The sequence below is a fragment of the Rhinopithecus bieti genome, unplaced genomic scaffold, assembly GCF_001698545.2.
Source record: "Rhinopithecus bieti isolate Rb0 unplaced genomic scaffold, ASM169854v2 scaffold_7888, whole genome shotgun sequence".
Classification (NCBI taxonomy): domain Eukaryota; kingdom Metazoa; phylum Chordata; class Mammalia; order Primates; family Cercopithecidae; genus Rhinopithecus; species Rhinopithecus bieti.
Window position 1 is genome coordinate 211,420 of NW_016805944.1, and position 17,177 is coordinate 228,596.

The 17,177-nt window shown below is 51.7% G+C and overlaps 1 protein-coding gene across 6 annotated transcripts in view; it reads right to left on the reverse strand.

Annotated features, from left to right (window-relative positions):
• Positions 1–5,324: 5,324 nt before the first annotated feature.
• The window catches only part of FKRP (fukutin related protein), a 12,524-nt gene continuing 671 nt past the window's right edge, over positions 5,325–17,177 (reverse strand). The window contains exons 1-4 of one of the 6 annotated variants that reach the window (XM_017874307.1): positions 16,766–17,171; positions 15,555–15,616; positions 15,016–15,122; positions 5,325–8,402 (exon numbers count right to left, since the gene is read on the reverse strand). In XM_017874307.1, coding sequence (XP_017729796.1) covers positions 6,876–8,363 — 1,488 coding nt within the window. In that variant the 5' untranslated portion in view covers positions 8,364–8,402; positions 15,016–15,122; positions 15,555–15,616; positions 16,766–17,171 and the 3' untranslated portion in view covers positions 5,325–6,875. The other 5 variants (XM_017874308.1, XM_017874306.1, XR_001886052.1 and 2 more) reach the window with 5 other exon arrangements.

Below are 17,177 nucleotides of genomic sequence, written 5' to 3' on the forward strand. Positions count from 1 at the left end.
CCCGTCTTGGCCTCCCAAAGTGCTGGGATTACAGGCTTGAGCCACTGCACCCGTGCCCGGCCTTTTTTTTTTTTCTGGAGATGGAGTTTCACTCTTGTTGCCCAGGCTGGAGTGCAATGGCATGATCTCGGCTCACCACAACCTCCGCCTCCCAGGTTTAAGCGATTCTCCTGCCTTAACCTCCCAAGTGGTTGGGATTACAGGCATGTGCCACCAGGCCCAGCAAATTTGGTGTTTTTAGTAGAGATGGGGTTTCTCCATGTTGGTCAGGCTGGTCTCGAACTCCTGACCTCAGGTGATCTACCCGCCTCGACCTCCCAAAGTGCTGGGATTACAGGTGTGAGTCACCACGGCCGGCCCAGTTCTTTCCATTTTTGAAAAACTTGCTAAGGAGTATTACGTTGTCTGGGTGTACCACAGTTTGCTTATCCACCCACTTGTTGATTTACATCTGATGGTTTCCAGTTTGGGGCTATTGTGCATAAAGGTGCATTTGTAGACAGGTTTTTTATTTTTTATTTATTTTATTTTATTTTTGAGACAGTCTTGCTCTGTCACCCAGGCTGGAGTGCAGTGGTGCAATCTCAGCTCACTGCGACCTCCACCTCTCAGGTTCAAGCGATTCTCCTGCCTCAGCTTCCTGAGTAGTTGGGATTACAGGCACCCACCATCACGCCTGGCTAATTTTTGTATTTTTAGTAGGGATAGGGTTTCACCATGTTGGCCAGGCTGGTCTTGAACTCCTGACCTCAAGTAATCCGCCCACCTCGGCCTTCCAAAGTGCTGGGATTACAGGTGTGAGGCACCGCACCTGGCTAATTTTTGTACTTTTAGTAGAGACGTGGTTTCACCATGTTGACCGGGCTGGTCTCAAACTCCTGACCTCAAGTGATCTGCCTGCCTCAGCCTCCCAAAGTGCTGGGATTACAGGCATGAGCCACTGCACCCGGCCTAATTTTTTTTTTTTGTAGAGACAGGGTGTCAACATATTACCCGGGGTGTCCTCCACCTCCTGGGCTCATGCAATTCTCCGGCCTTGGTCTTCCAAAGCGCTGGGATTACAGGCATGAGCCACCACACCTGGCTAATGTAGACAGGTCTTTACATGCCACCGTTGTTCATAGCAAATATTTTGTAACATGTAGGGCTGATACACAAAATATTTACTGCTTGGCAAAGTCATCGGTCCATCCAACATCTGGGATATGGGTCCCCCTTACCTCCCACTATACCCAGTTTAACCCCTGGACTGCTGGGCCAGAGGGCAGCCCAGGGGATCCCCAGGGAGAGCTAGGAGGATACTAATAGTCAGGGGGTTCATGCCAGTGGCCGTTTATGAATGGGTAAATAATCCATAATTTAGTGTTTTGGTGTTTTAACCACTGGCATGACCACCCCAGGGCGTGTGCTGGCTTGAATGTCAGTTCTGGGAAAGTTCTCTCTGTTCTCCTGAAATGAAGTTCATAGATAGTATAACCCGCTGGCACATGATATAAGAAAATCCTACTTTGGGAGGCCAAGGTGGGCAGATTGCTTGAGCCCAGGAGTTTGAGACTAGCCTGAGCAACATGGTGAAACCCCATCTCTACCTAAAATATATATGTAATTTTTAGGTAGAGATGGGGTTTTACCATGTTGGCCAGGCTGATCTTGAACTCCTGACCTCACGTAATCCACCCGCTTCGGCCTCCCAAACTGCTGGCATTACAGGCATGAGCCACCACACCTAGCTAATTTTTATATTTTTAGTCGAGATTATATATATGTATATGAAAGCTGGGTGTGGTAGTACATATCTGCAGTCCCATCTACTTGGGAGGCTGAGGTAGGAGAATCGCCTGAGCCTGGGAAGTTGAGGCTGCAGTGAGCCAAGACTGTGCCACTGCACTCCAGCCTGGGTGAGAGAGTGAGACCCTGTCTCAGAAACAACAACAACAGCAACAGCAGCAAGAAAAACAATCCTTGATTGCCCTAAATGTAAAAAGAAGAAATAAGAACATACTAAACTTACAGTATGCATTTCATTATGCGGATGTGTGGAGCCAGCACCCCAGAACCCAAGGAGGTAACCAGATGTCTACACCTATAATATAGATAGTTCTAACACATTGAAAATACGTGGACTGGTGTCCAATTACCAAGAGCCATGTGCAATGTGATTTTTTTCACATAGTGGACAACCTTTGGCCAAGTTTTGAACAAAACACGATACAAGCTTCCCTCATTTTTTGTGGTAGTCACACTTCCTGGAAGATACTGAGGCCATTTAAAAACAAAAAGGACTTTGTATTTACAAGAGAGTTTTGGCCAGGGTTTTCACCTCCAAGTAAGGCTAAAATTTAGTTGGTCTGAACTAGTATGGAAATACTGTTCTTTTTTGTTTGTTTGTTTTTGAGATGGAGTCTTGCTCTGTTGCCCAGGCTGGAGTGCAGTGACACGATCTCAGCTCACTGCAGCCTCCACCTCCTGGGTTCAAGCAGTTCTCCTGCTCAGCCTCCTGAGTAGCTGGGACTACAGGTGCCCACCACCATGCCTGGCTAATTTTTGTATTTTTAGTAGAGACAGGGTTTCACCATTTTGGCCAGGCTGCTCTTAAACTCCTGACCTTGTGATCCGCCCACCTTGGCCTCCCAAAGTGCTGGGATTACAGGCGTGAGCCACCACACCTAGTCAACACTGGTTGTTAAAATACTGAAATACTTCTATTCTGGCTGGATGATAGCACAAGAGTAGTTGAGAAAGGACTAAAATTCAATACGTATTTGAATAAAAATAAATTAGTTCAGGTTAATTGTGACAGATCTTTGTCATATCATAACTTAGGGATAATAAGGATTTTTGTTTTTTTGAGACAGGGTCTTACTCTGTTGCCCAGGCTGGAATGCAGTGGCATGATCATGGCTCACTGTAGCCTTGACCTCCTGGGCTCAGGTGATCCTCCCACCTCAGCATCCTGAGTAGCTGGGACTGCAGGTGTGTACCACCATGTCCAGGTTTCGCCTTGTTGGCCAGGCTGGTCTTGAACTCCTGGCCTTAAGTGATCTGCCCGCCTCAGCCTCCCAAAGTGGTGGGATTACAGGCATGAGCCACCCCGCCTGGTCCCCAGGCTGGTCTTGAACTCCCGGGCTCAAGCAATTCACCAGCCTCGGCCTTCCAAAGTGCTGGGATTAATGGTGTGTGCCACCACGCCCTGCTCAATTTTTGAAATGTTTTGTAGAGATGAAGGTCTCTCTATGTTGCCTGGCCCCCAGTCTGGTTTCGAATTCCTGGCTTCAAGCCATCCTCCTGCCTTGGCCCCCCAAAGTGCTGGGATTACACCATGCCTGGCCTAAAATATTTTTAAAACTTGATGCATACATTGACATATATTAACTTCTATTACAGTACCAGTGGCAAAACATTTTGAATATTACCCTTCCTTCGTGAATGTCCAGTGAGACATCTGGAAGCTGCATGAGACAAGGGATGATGCTGTACTGTGTGGATATTCCTGAATATTACAAGCCAGCTGCATCCCTGGACCACGTCTGCCAAGAGCCAAGAGCAGCTTCCAGTCATGATGATAATGCAAATCATCCCCATACATTCCAGAATCCTCCCTGGGGACCTGCCAAGTCTCTTTGTGAACTATTTGTGGGTTCAGTGGTTAAAAGCAGGGGTTGGGTTACAAGAAATCAGGCTTTGGATGTCTGAGCCTCAGGAGACTGGGCCAAATAGTAATCTTCTCTTGCTGGTCTGTGAAGCCTCCTCCTCTGAGGAATGTACAGTTGTGCAATATTACCAATCTCCCCAGTTTACAGGTTCAGAAAGGCAGTGACTTGCCTGAGATTACAAAGAAGGCAAGTGGCCAAGCCAGGATTCAAACCCAGCCAGACTCTGGACCCCTTTACCGCGAACACACTCCTGTGGGAGGAGCGATCTCATTGCTTCCATTTCCCAAATGCAAGGTGGGGTCGCAGAGACAGAGGTCAACAGAGGCCCTGGGAGGCCCTGGGAGGAGGTGGCAGCACTGGGAAACCCAGTCCTCTCCAACCTCAGAGCCCATGTCTTTTCTTTTTTTTTTTTTGAAGGGGTGGGGATGGGATAATGCTCTGTTGCTGAAGCTGGAGTGTAGAGGTGCAATCAGAGCTCACCGCAGCCTTGATCTCCTAGGCTCAAGCAATCCTCCTGCCTCAGCCTCCGCAGTAGCTAGGACTACAGGTGCATGCCATCATGCCTGGCTGATATGATTTGGCTGTGTTCCCACCCAAATCTCATCTTGAATTGTAGTTCCCATAATCCCCCTGTGTTGTGGGAGGGACCGGGTGGGATGTAATTGAATCATGGGAGCGGTTACCCCCATGCTGTTCTCGCGATAGTGAGTTCTCATGAGATCTAATGGTTTTATAAGGAGCTTCCCCTCTTTTGCTTGGAACTTCTCTTTCCTGCCATCACAAGATGTGTTTTCTTCTCCTTCTGCCATGATTGTAAGTTTCATGAGGCCTCCCCAGCCATGCTGAACTGTGGGTTGATTAAACCTCTCCTCCTGTATAAATTACCCAGTCTCTGGTAGGTCTTTATTAGTAGCGTGAGAAGGGACTAATACAGTGGCTATTTTTTTATTCTTTTGTAGAGAAGGGGATCTCACTATGTTGCCAAGGCTGGTCTCTAACTCTAGACCTTAAAGGATCCTCCAATTTTGGCCTCCTAAAATACCAGGATTACCGGCATGAGCCACTGTGCCCAGTTCTTGCTTATTTTTAACATTTTGCCTCTTATTTATTACTTATTAATTTATTTTATTTTTTTGAGATGGAGTCTCACTTTGTTGCCCAGGCTGGAGTGCAGTGGCGCGATCTCAGTTCACTGCAAGCTCTGCCTCCCAGGTTCACGCCATTCTCCTGCCTCAGCCTCCCGAGTAGCTGGGACTACAGGCGCCCACCACCACGCCTGGCTAATTTTTTGTATTTTTAGTAGAGATGGAGTTTCACCATGTTAGCCAGGATGGTCTCGATCTCTTGACCTCGAGATCCAGCCGCCTCAGGCTCCCACAAGTGTTGGGATGACAGGTGTGAGCCACCATGCCTGGCCTTATTTATTATTTTTAATTGAGAAGAGTCTTGCTCTATTGCTCAGGCTGGTCTCGAACTCCTGAGCTCAAGTGATCCTCCTGCCTCAGCCTCCCAAAGTGCTGGGATCACAGACATGAGCCACCGTGCCCAGCCAGCTTTTTTTTTTTTTTTTTTTTTAAACCTGTGGTCTTGAATGTCGGGTGCTTACACCCAGGCATGCAAAACAAGTCATTGGGATGAGGCAAGAAACATAAGAAAACCCTATTCATATTCATAATTTTAAAACGGAATAATTTAAGCTTTATTACTAACATACAGATAAGTATCTGTATGTCTTTATAAATAAATATACACATATTGGGAATACATGCCCAAATACCATTTATTCTTAGGTGCATAATCAAATAAGGAAGGCTGCCATTGCTTTCACCTGCTAAGTGAGTCTCCAAGCCTCTCTTGGGGACCATGACTAGAGAGGGGCATACTGGGTAAGACAATTGTGGGCTCCAGAGCCTGACCACTTGGGTTCAAGCCCCCAATTTGCCCCTTCCTAAGCTGCCTGACCTTAAGCAAGTGACTTCACCATTCTGGCCTCAGCTTCCTCATCTGTATAATGAAAATAATAGCAGCTGTCACTTCTGAGGGCTGAGTTGAGGGACACATCAATTGATCCAAGGGAAACACTGAGATTGGTGCCTGGTACCCAGCAGGTGCTCAGTGAGTGTGAGCTATGGTTGTCTACCCTGCCGTGCAAGTGGGGAAATAGGTGCAGACAGCTGAAATAATGAGGTAATAATCATGAGTGGAGCTGAGATTCAGAAGTCTGTTCTTTTTCTTTTTTAAAAATAGAGACGGGGGTCTTGGCATGTTGACCAGGCTGGTCTCGAACTCCTGGGCTCAAGCGATCCTCCCACCTCGGCCGCCCAAAGTGCTGGGAATATAGGCGTGAGCCCCCGCGCCCGGTCCAACACCCGGTTCTCGACCACAGCCGCACCTCGGAGCTCTGAGCATCTCCTCCTCTGCAAGACTGAAATACTTCTATTCAGTCTTGAATAGAATAATTAAGAGTAGCATGCAGGTCACAGGGCTCTCTCAGGAGGGAAGGAGGTCGCAGTCCAAAAGAAGGGGATGTGGTCACTGCTGTCCGCCCTCCACAGGGGCTTGGAGAGAAGTCCAAAGGCTGAAGAGAGTAGATGGCTATGGAACAGAGGCCCTGGGCATACTGTCGCCCGGGCAGCCACAGTGGGCCACCAGGAGCGGGACCGGCGCGCCCTCTAGTGGCGGAAGCAATCCCTGCAGCCAAGGGTCCCACATCCTGGAAGGTATTGAGGTACTGAGAAAGGGCGATGCTCCCCCAGGCCCACCTGGCTCATAAGCGATAGAGCCAGGATTTGAATCTTGCCAATCTGGCTCCAGAGCCTGCACTCTTTCTGTTTCCAAAACTCTGTCCCTGCCCTAGAGGGCAGGGCTCTTGGAATCTTGGGCAGGACACTTTTTTCGGGTCTGGGGCCCTGCTGGGCCCTGCGGGACGGCGTGACATCCCTGGCTCCCTCCGTGACTGGCATGACCCAGGATGTCCCCACCCATATCCACGGCTCCCAGTGGGCATGACCATTTGAGAAATCTGGAGGTCGCTTCCCATCCTCCTCCTGGTGCTCTCCTCCTGCCAGTGTCAGCCTTCTTTCATGCTCTCCCTCGAATTTCTTTCTTGGTCAGTTTCCCCCTTGCCTGTCTCCGCGACACCCCTCCACCCCTCACCGCTCACACAGAGATTCTCCACATCCAGACAGACCCCCGAAAAACAAAGGCGAGGGTATCAGGACTTCAGCCGCTTCCCGTCAGACTCAGCAGTGCCGGGTTGGGGTACTGGGGGTTCTCGATGACCCCGGGCCCGAACTTGAGCTCCAGGAAGCGGCGATAGTTGTTAGGCGCCTGCGCCACGAAGCCAGCAAAGGGCAGGGGCACCAGCGGCTGCAGGAAGTGCTCGGGGAACTCCACATCCTGCCGGTGGTCCAGCCACGTGTCCTTAGTCATGACGCCGTTGCGGGGGTAGAAGGGCCACAGGTCCACGTGGAGGTGGTTGCTTTCGCTGTACTGCACGCGGAAAAAGTCGCCCTCGACCGCCTTCTCCCATACGAAGCCGCGCTCATCCACCACCGAGCCGGCCTCTGCCCCCCGCAGCTGCTCGCAGTTGCCCACGTCCTCCAAGTAGATGCCCAGGTCCACGTCGTAGTCCCATGGGATGATGTCCCCGTGGCGGGCGGCCCCCAGCAGTGAGCCGCCCTCGAGCCAGTAGCGCACACCCGCGGCCTCCAGCACGCCCACCACGTAGCGGGCGGTCTCGCGCAGTGCGCGCAAGCAGCAAGGGGGCGTCCAGCGCTCCTCATAGAGGTAGGCGGGCGTGTCGCCCACCACGGTTCCGAAGCAGCGTGTGGTCTCCTTGTTGCAGCCGAACCACTCTAGCCGCCCGCCCTCCCAGCTCACTAGGCGGATGCCCAGTGCGCGGAGCAGCGCTGCCCGCCGAGCGTGCCCCTCACGCTCAGCCTTCCAGCGCGCGTGGGCCGTGGTCAGCGGGGGCTGGCGCGCCGCGGCGAAGGTCAAGTCCAGCAGCTGCACAGCCCAGCCGCGAAGGGAGGTCTGCAGGAAGAGGCTGGTGCCCACCGGCCGGGCCAGGGGCACGGAGAGGTTGAAGAGGTCGCGGGCGCGCAGGAGCACCACAGCATCTCCGTCCAGGGCGTCGCAGCGGGGCGCGGCGGGGGCTGCGCCATAGCGGGCGGTCCACTCTCGCAGGCTGACGTTCAGGGCCAGGCACCTGGCAGGGTTGGCCGTGGCGACGGGGGCAGCCACCAGGCGTGCCTTTCCCACGCGGAGCGCCTCTACCATGCGCTCCAGCTGGCCCGGTGCCTCAGCCCGTGCCCCGTCAGGTACCAGGGCCACGAACTCGGTGGTCACATAGGTCTCTGGGCGTGAGGCTGCGGCTGGCCGGTCCAGGGCAGGCTGGAGCAGCGCCAGACGAACGTTGGGGATGCGAGGCAGGGCCAGGGGCGGGTAGGGGAGCGTGTCGGCTGCCACCACCAAGGGCTGGGCCGGGTCTTGCTGCAGGAAGGAGTCCACCAGCTCGGGCACCGCGTTGTCAAATGCCTCAAACTCCCGCACCAGGACAGTGACACGGGGGCCGGCAGCAGAGGCACGGCGGGGCCCCCGGGCCCGGGAATTCCTAGGCTGGTGCTGCAGCCACGAGACATAGAAGAGGACCAGAAGGTTGAGGGTGATGGCGGCTGCCAGGGCAGCCTGGCAGCGGGTGAGCCGCATGGGGTCGAAGTCTGGGGCTAGCTGGTCCTCGAGGGCATCCTGGGGAGGGGGATGAAAGGGAAAGCAGCAGCTGATTGTCAGAACCACCCCCTTCTGCCACCCTCAGCCTTGCCCCTTTGTACAGCTCTTTCTCAATTCCCTTTCTTCCCTATTTGGTTTCAGCTTTGACTTCCCCTTCTCCAGGAAGCACTCCCTGACTTCCCAGTCTGGGCCATGCACCAACTCTGGGTGTCCTCAACCCCCTGGGTTCCCCCACCACATCCTGACCACTCTAAGTCATTAGTGCCGGGGAAGAGTGCGTGTCCCTACTAGCTTGCGAGACCCAGGAGGGTGGGACCTGAGCCTGGCTGGGTCCTCAAAACCAAAACAGAGCCAGATACACGTTAGGTGCTGGATGTTTTGTTTTGTTTTTCCTTAAAGTGAATCACCTTCCCTTTGTCTTTATTCAGTGCCACCCTCTGCCTATTCTCTGTCAACTTATCCAGATTCAGGCTCAGTTTTATTTATTTATTTATTTATTTATTTTTAGAGACGGAGTCTCGCTCTGTCACCCGGGCTGGAGTGCAGTGGCCGGATCTCAGCTCACTGCAAGCTCCGCCTCCTGGGTTCACGCCATTCTCCTGCCTCAGCCTCCCGAGTAGCTGGGACTACAGGCACCCGCCACCTCACCCGGCTAGTTTTTTGTATTTTTTAGTAGAGACGGGGTTTCACCGTGTTAGCCAGGATGGTCTTGATCTCCTGACCTCGTGATCCGCCCGTCTCGGCCTCCCAAAGTGCTGGGATTACAGGCTTGAGCCACCGCGCCCGGCCCAGGCTCAGTTTTAAACACCCTAAATCCATTCCCACTCTCATCTCCCTCTCTACCATTTCCTCCTCCAGGAAGCCACCCCCGATCTCCCCCTCCCTGCCCCTCAACACCCTGGCTCTGGCTCCAGGGTGAGGCTGATGCCACAGCTCTCAAGCCCCTCCCCTGCCACCACCTCATATCCTCAAATCCTGTGCCATCCCATCATCTCCCTGATGGTCAGCCTGACAACTCTGATTTTGCATGAAAAGCCAGAAATATTTTTTAAAAATCAGAATTATCCCAATTTTAAAATGTTGGCCACTAATTAAGAATATTTTGGCAGGGCACGATGGCTCACACCTATAATGCCAGCACTTTGGGAGGCCAAGGCGGGCGGATCACGAGGTCAGGAGATTGAGACCATCCTGGCTCACATGGTGAAACCCCGTCTCTACTAAAAATACAAAAAATTAGCCAGGCATGGTGGTGAGCGCCTGTAGTCCCAGCTACTTGGGAGGCTGAGGCAGGAAAATGGCGTGAACCTGGGAGGCGGAGCTTGCAGTGAACTGAGATAGCGCCACTGCGCTCCAGCCTGGGCAACAGAGCGAGACTCCACCTCAAAAAAAAAAAAAAAAATTTTTTTTTTTTTTTTTTTAACAGAATGAGTCAAACTAATAGAAACATGAAGTAGAATGACGGGTGTCGGGGTTGCGGGCAGGGGGAATGGGGAGTTGTTCAATGGGTACAGAGTTTCAGTTTGGGAAGATGAAAAGGTCCCACAGGTTTGTTGGCACAATAGTATGAATGCACCTAACACGACTGAACTGTGTGCTGAAAAATGGTTAAGATGGTACATTTAATGTTATACGTATTTAATTAGAATTTAAAAAAATATTTTTAAGTAGGGTGCTGAAAAATATAAATGAAAAAAAGGTCAGGCTGGGCGCGGTGGCTCACGCCTGTAATCCCAGCACTTTGAGAGGACAAGGTGGGTGGATCACCTGAGGTCAAGAGTTTGAGACCAGCCTGGCCAACATGGTGAAACCCCATCTCTACTAAAAATACAAAAGTTAGCCAGGTGTGAGGGTGGGTGCCTGTAATTCCAGCTACTCAGGAGGCCGAGGCAGGAAATCACTTGAACCTGAGAGGTGGAGGTTGCAGTGAGCCGAGATGGCACCATTGTATTCCAGCCTGGGCGACAGAAGAAGACTCTGTCTTGAAAAAAAAAAAAATAAATAAATATAAAAACAAATTAAAAAAAAAAAGAAAAACAAAATAAAAGTGGGGTGGGCCAGGTACAGTGACTCATGCCTGTGATCCCAGCGATTTGGGAGGCCAAGGCAGGAGGATCACTTGAACCCGGGAGGTGGAGGTTACAGTAAGCTGAGATGGCACCATTGCACTACAGCCTGGGCGACAGAGTGAGACTTTGTCTCGGGAAAAAAAAAAAAAAATCGAAAAAACAAATTAAAAAAAGAAAAGCAAAACAAAAGTGGGGTGGACCAGGTACAGTGACTCACGCCTGTGATCCCACCAATTTGGGAAGCCAAGGCAGGAGGATCACTTGAGTCCAGGAGTTCGAGACCAACCTGAGTAACATAAGGAGACTTCATCTCTACAAAAAATAAAAAATTAGCTGGGTGTGGTGCTACTCACCTATGGTTCCAACCACTCAGGATGCTGAGGTGGGGAATGGCTTGAGCCAGTGAGCCATGATCATGCCATTGCACTCAGCCTGGACGAGAGTGAGACCCTGTCTCAAAAAACCCAACAACAAAAAAGTGGGGTAGCTTGCATCAAAAGAGGCTGCCAACCTTAGGACACTCCCCTCCACATTCATTGGCCACACCCTCAAGCACCAGATGGCGCTGTCTCCTTGTCCCCACCGCGACTTTGAAAATTTGGCTGGCGGTTCTCCAGCACAGGTGGTGTAGCTCTGGGTTCCAAGCAGATGATCAAATAAAGTGTCCCCATGATGACTTTTTGTAGGTTTCTGCCCTTCCTAGAGAGAGGGGACATCCAGCTAACCTCCCTATGTCCTAAATCCTCTGTCCCCTCCTCCCCATTTCCACAGCTCCCTCTTCAACCAGGTCCACCCACATTCCCATCCAACCTCCCCCTGGTCTCCTGGCAATTCCTGTCCTCGTGATAGCCAGAGGAGTCTTCCTAAAGCACAAGTCGGGCCTCTCCTTCCCTTGCTCTCAACTTGCCATGGCTCCCCAGTGCCCAGGGGAGAAAGTGGAGGCTTCTTCTGACATTCCCCTTGTCTGCTCCCCATTCCGCCCTCATCTCTTGCCATGCTTTCCCCAACGTGTATGCTTAAGTCGCCCTGAACATTTTCTCAACTGCTCTTATTTCTTTTCTTTTCTTTCTTTTCTTCTTTTTTTTTTGAGATGGAATCTCCCTCTGTTGCCAAGGCTGGAGTGCAGTGGCAGTGATCTCATCTCACTGCAACCTCCTGGGTTCAAGCAATTCTCCTGCCTCAGCCTCCCGAGTAGCAGGGACTACAGGTGCATGCCACACCTGGTTAATTATATATATATATATATATTTTTTTGAGACGAAGTTTCAGTTTTGTTGCCCAGGGTGAAGTGCAATGACGCCATCTCGGCTCACCGCAAACTGCGCCTCCCAGGTTCAAGCGATTCTTCTGCCTCAGCCTCCCGAGTAGCTGGGATTACAGGCATGCGCCACCACATCTGGCTAATTTTGTATTTTAGTAGAGATGGTGTTTCTCCATGTTGGTCAGGCTGGTCTTGAACTCCTGACCTCAGGAGATCCACCCACCCCGGCCTCCCAAAGTGCTGGGATTACAGGTGTGAGCCACCGCACCCGGCCAAAACAATTTTGTTTTAAAGGGATAGGGTCNTTGAGACGAAGTTTCAGTTTTGTTGCCCAGGGTGAAGTGCAATGACGCCATCTCGGCTCACCGCAAACTGCGCCTCCCAGGTTCAAGCGATTCTTCTGCCTCAGCCTCCCGAGTAGCTGGGATTACAGGCATGCGCCACCACATCTGGCTAATTTTGTATTTTTAGTAGAGATGGTGTTTCTCCATGTTGGTCAGGCTGGTCTTGAACTCCTGACCTCAGGAGATCCACCCACCCCGGCCTCCCAAAGTGCTGGGATTACAGGTGTGAGCCACCGCACCCGGCCAAAACAATTTTTGTTTTTAAAGGGATAGGGTCTTGCTTTGCTGCCAAAAAATAAACAAAACTAGCTGGACGTAATGGCTTTTGCACCTGTAGTCCCAGTTACTTGGGAGGCTGAGGTGGGAAGATCACTTGAGCTGGGGAAGTCGAGGGTGCAGTGAGCCATGATGGCACCACCGCACTCCAGCCCGGGCAATAGAGTGAGACCTTATCTTTTTTTGAAATGGAGTCTCGCTCTGTTGCCCAAGCTGGAATGCAGTGGTGTAATCTCAGCTCACTACAACCTCCGCCTCCCAGGTTCAAGCGATTCTCCTGCCTCAGCCTCCTGAGTAGCTGGGATTACAGGCACCCGCTGCCATGCCCAGCTAATTTGTTGCATTTTTAGTAGAGACAGGGTTTCACCATGTTGGTCAGGCTGGTCTCGAACTCCTGACCTCGTGATCTGCTCACCTCGGCCTCCCAAAGTGCTGGGATTACAGGCATGAGCCACCGAGCCCGGTTTTTTTTTTTTTTTTTTTTTAAAGCATCTCCCTATCACTCATGTACTTCCTATCCCCCATTCCTGCCTTATTTTGCTCCCCTGGTAGTTATTGCGTGGATTTTACTTAGCTTGTTTGTTGTCAGAATCCCCATGGAGGGCAGGGATCTGTTTTCCCTACTGTATCCCCAGAGCACAGCTCAGTGCCTGGCACATAGCAGGTGCTCAATAAATATGTGTTGAACGAATGAATGACTCGAATTATTAACATAGGGAACGTGGGCTGGGTGTGGTGGTTCACTCCTGTAATCCAAGAACTACGGGAAGCTGAGGCAGGAGGATCGCTTGAGCTCAGGCGTTCAAGACTAGCCTGGGCAACATAGTGGAACCCTGTCTCTACAAAAAATACAAAAATTAGCCAGGCATGGTGGAACCTACCTGTGGTCTCAGCTACTTAGGAGGGAGGCTGAGGTGGGAGGGTCCCCTGAGCCGAGAAGGTAGAGGCTGCAGTGAGCTGTGATCCAGCCACTGCACTCCGGCCTGGGCGACAGAGCGAGACCCTGTCTCAAAAAAGAAAGACAGGAACCTCTGGCTCAGAGAGATGGGAAGGATGCAGGGATGAGAACCCAGGTCTTCGCTTCTGAGGCCCTGGCTCTTGCCACACTGTCTGACTGACTCTGGGTCGGCCAGGAGGTGCCCAGCAGGGCAGAGGACAGCAGCCAGGTCCTGGCTACCCTTAGGCCCACCACAGCGCTTGGCCCTTGCAGACCAGACATCAGTGGCTTTGATGGCCAGATAAGGAGGTGTCACCTGCTGGTGAGGGTGTGAGGGAAGCTGAGGTGGGGAAAGGAATCATCTAGTACCCTGACAAAGCCATGCAGACTTCACCACCTCTAAGGGCTACAAACCCCTTCGCTGGGGCAAAGTGGATGCAATGATGATTCTGAAGGTCTGAATGTTCTAAATTTTTCGGAATCGGGAGGATAATAATAATTCTAGTAGCTCACCATGTGCCAGGCCCTGTTCTAAGCACTTTGTGCATATTCACTTATTTAATCCTCATGTTATGATCACATTTAAAAATGGAAACCAGTCGACGCGGTGGTTCACGCCTGCGATCCCAGCACTTTGGGAGGATGAGGCGGGGGGAGATTGCTTGAATCTGGGATTTTGAGACCAGCATGGACTGGTAAGACCCCATCTCTACAAAAAAAATAAAAAAATTAACCGGGCATGGTGGCGTGCGCCTGTAGTCCCAGCTACTCTGGTGGCTGAAGTCGAAGGATTTCTTGAGCCTAGGAGGCAGAGGCTGCAGTGAGTCGAGACTTTGCCACTGCACTCCAGCCTGTGTGACAGTGACACAGTGAGACCTTATCTCAAAAAAAAAAAAAAAAAAAAGGAAACAAAGGCACACAGAGTTAAAGAGTTAAGTCTCTGGGCCACAAGAGTGCCCAGAGTTAAGTCTGAAAGAGTTAAGTCTCTTTAACTCTCTGTCAAGGTCACACAATGGGAAGTAGTGGACCCAAGAGGTGATCCAAGAAGCTGGCTACAGGGTTGTGCTTTAAACCAATAAACTTTGCCTTCTCTCTTGGGTTCTTTCTGAAGCCCTGACTCTCAACCCATCTTTGGTGAGCCTTCGCCAGCCCTAACCTGACAGGTGCTTTCAAAGCTTGGCTATGGCACATTAATAAATTAATTCAACTCAGTAACTCAACAAACTCAAGTATTCTTTGTAGTGGACCCTGTGTTTAGAGGATACAGAATGAATGAGGTACTCATTAGGTCAGCCCTCCGGAAGACAGAAAGAAGACTGACAGGGCCACCTGTGGTGGCTCACACCTGTAATCTCAGTACTTTCAGAGGCCCAGGCGGTCGGATCACCTGAGGTCAGGAGTTAGAGACCAGTTTGGGCAACATGTGAAACCCCGTCTCTACCAAAAATACAAAGATTAGCTGGGCATGGTGGTGCGCACCTGTAATCCCAGCTATTGGAGAGGCTGAGGTGTGAGAATCACTTGAACTCGGGAGGAGGAGGTTGCAGTGAGCCAAGATTGATCCACTGCACTCCAGCCTGGGCGAGACCTTGTCCCAAAAAAAAAAAAAAAAAAAAGATGGACAAAAACCATACAACTTACAGACAGGGCAAGAAACCAGCAGGGGGCGCAAGAGTAGAAACAGGGGGGCTTGCCTTAGAAATGGTAGTCAGAGCCGGGGAGGACAGTTAAGCTGCGAACTTACTTGTCTCTCCAGTCCCCACAGAACAATGTAAATGAATCTAAATTCTCTTCATGCCTTGGGTTCACGGGGTCTGAGCTGTGATTTGGCCTGAGCTTCAGTTCCTGCATCTGTGGAATGGGAATGTGACGGTTAGAAAAAAATGAGAGGTCTGGGCGCGGTGGCTCATGCCTGTAATTCTAGCACTTTGGGAGGCCGAGGCAGGTGGATCACGAGGTCAGGAGTTCAAGACCAGCCTGGCCAACAAGGTGAAACCCCGTCTCTACTAAAAATACAAAACATTAGCCAGGCGTGGTGGTGGGCGCCTGTAATCCCAGCTACTTGGGAGGCTGAGGCAGGAGAATCACTTGAACCCAAGAGGTGGAGGCTGGAGTGAGCTGTGACCGTACCACTGCATTCCAGTCTGGGCAACAGAGCAAGACTCTGTCTCAAAAAAAAAAAAAAAAAAGAAAAAGAAAAAAATGAGAGACATGGGAAAGCCTTAGGGAATAAGGGAAGGGCAGGTTCCATGAGAATGACAGTGACACCGAGGGACTTCTTACCTCCTAGGTTGCAGGCTGGGGGAGTTCCAGGAGGGCAGTTCCAGCCCAGCTGAGCTGTGCTCCTGAGAGGAGAACCAGAAAACCCCAAATTAGCCATTTCTGTACAATAGAGCACAATTTCATTTTATCCACAATAGTGGCAAGAGAAAGGTCAGGGAATCCTTTCTCTTGAAGTCCCATAATCTCAGGCATCACCTGGGGTGTCTCAGGAGTAGGGTGGGGTGAATGGGAGGGATGTCAATTATTACAGCAACCTATAACCATCCCTCTAGCATGAATGTGTCCAGAAAAGGTAGGGCTAGAAGCCAACAGAAGCTGTTACCATGACAACCCCCTCCCTAGACACATTCCACCTCTGAGAGATTCTTAAAACATCCCCTGGCCAGGGGCGATGGCTCACACCTGTAATTCCAGCACTTTGGGAGGCTGAGGCGGGCCTAAGGCAGATCACCTGAGGTCGGGAGTTCAAGACCAGCCTGACCAACATGAAGAAACCCCCGTCTGTACTAAAAGCAAAAAAAAATTAGCCAGGCATGGTGGCGCATGCCTGTAATCCCAGCTACTCAGGAGGCTGAGGCAGGAGAACGGCTTGAACCAGGGAGGCGGGGGTTGTGGTGAGCCGAGATCAGGCCATTGCATCCCAGCCTGGGCAACAAGAGTGAAACTCCGACTCCAAAAAAAAAAAAAAAAAAAAAAAATTCCCCTCCTTGGTTGGGCTTGGTTCCTAGGGTCACTCGAAGGGGGCTTCTCTATTACCATAGTAACCAGGCCTTGACCTTGCCTGTTTCTCACCCCCAGAGGATGGTCCAGGCCCTGTAACCATAGCAACTGCCCCTCAGCAGAGCATCTCCTCCTCTAAATAAAAACACCTGGTTGGTTTGGTGCATGGGCCTCCCACAATAGGAAGGGGAAGATGGTTACCATGGTAATGCCAACTAGGTGGCTATGGGGGAGTGGCTGGGGAAGAGGTGCTTCTCTTAGAGATCAGCGTCTTTGGGGCTGGGGTACTTTCTACCTGAATGCTAGGTGTAGGGGGGTTGCCATAGTAACCAATGAGGAAAGGAGCAGAAGGACCACCAGGGACTTAGGTTACCTTAGCAACCTTCTCCTGGTGCAGAGTCCGAAGAGGTTTGGGGCTCCATAACCACAAAGGTGGAAGGGAGGGGAAGGCTGTCCCCCACCAACGGGGAAGGGTTACCATGACAACCGACCTGGCCAGGAATCAGAGAGGATGGGGCCACTGCTGGTCGCCGTTTCTCTCAGAGTAAAAGTAATTGTCCAGGAGGGTGATGTTTGGGTGTGGAAGGGGTAAGGCTCCTTCTCTGGGGCGAAGTAGGAGGAGGGGGGCAGAAAGCGGCCCCTTCCTCAGTCTCACTCCAGCGAGGGGACCGTCGCGCGGGGCCTGGGTCTCCCTCGCCCTCCTCGGGGCGCGATCTCCCTCCCGCCGCCCCCCGCGCGGGCACGCTAGCCCTCGGGGTCGACCAGAGTGGGCGAGGCTCGTGCCCGGCCTCGCGCTCGCCGCCGGCCCCTCTTCCCACTGTCCTCCGCCAGGCGCGCGCGCGGTGGTGGGGTGTGTGTGTGTGTGTGTGTGTGTTTGTGTGTGTGTGTGTGTGTGTGTGTGTG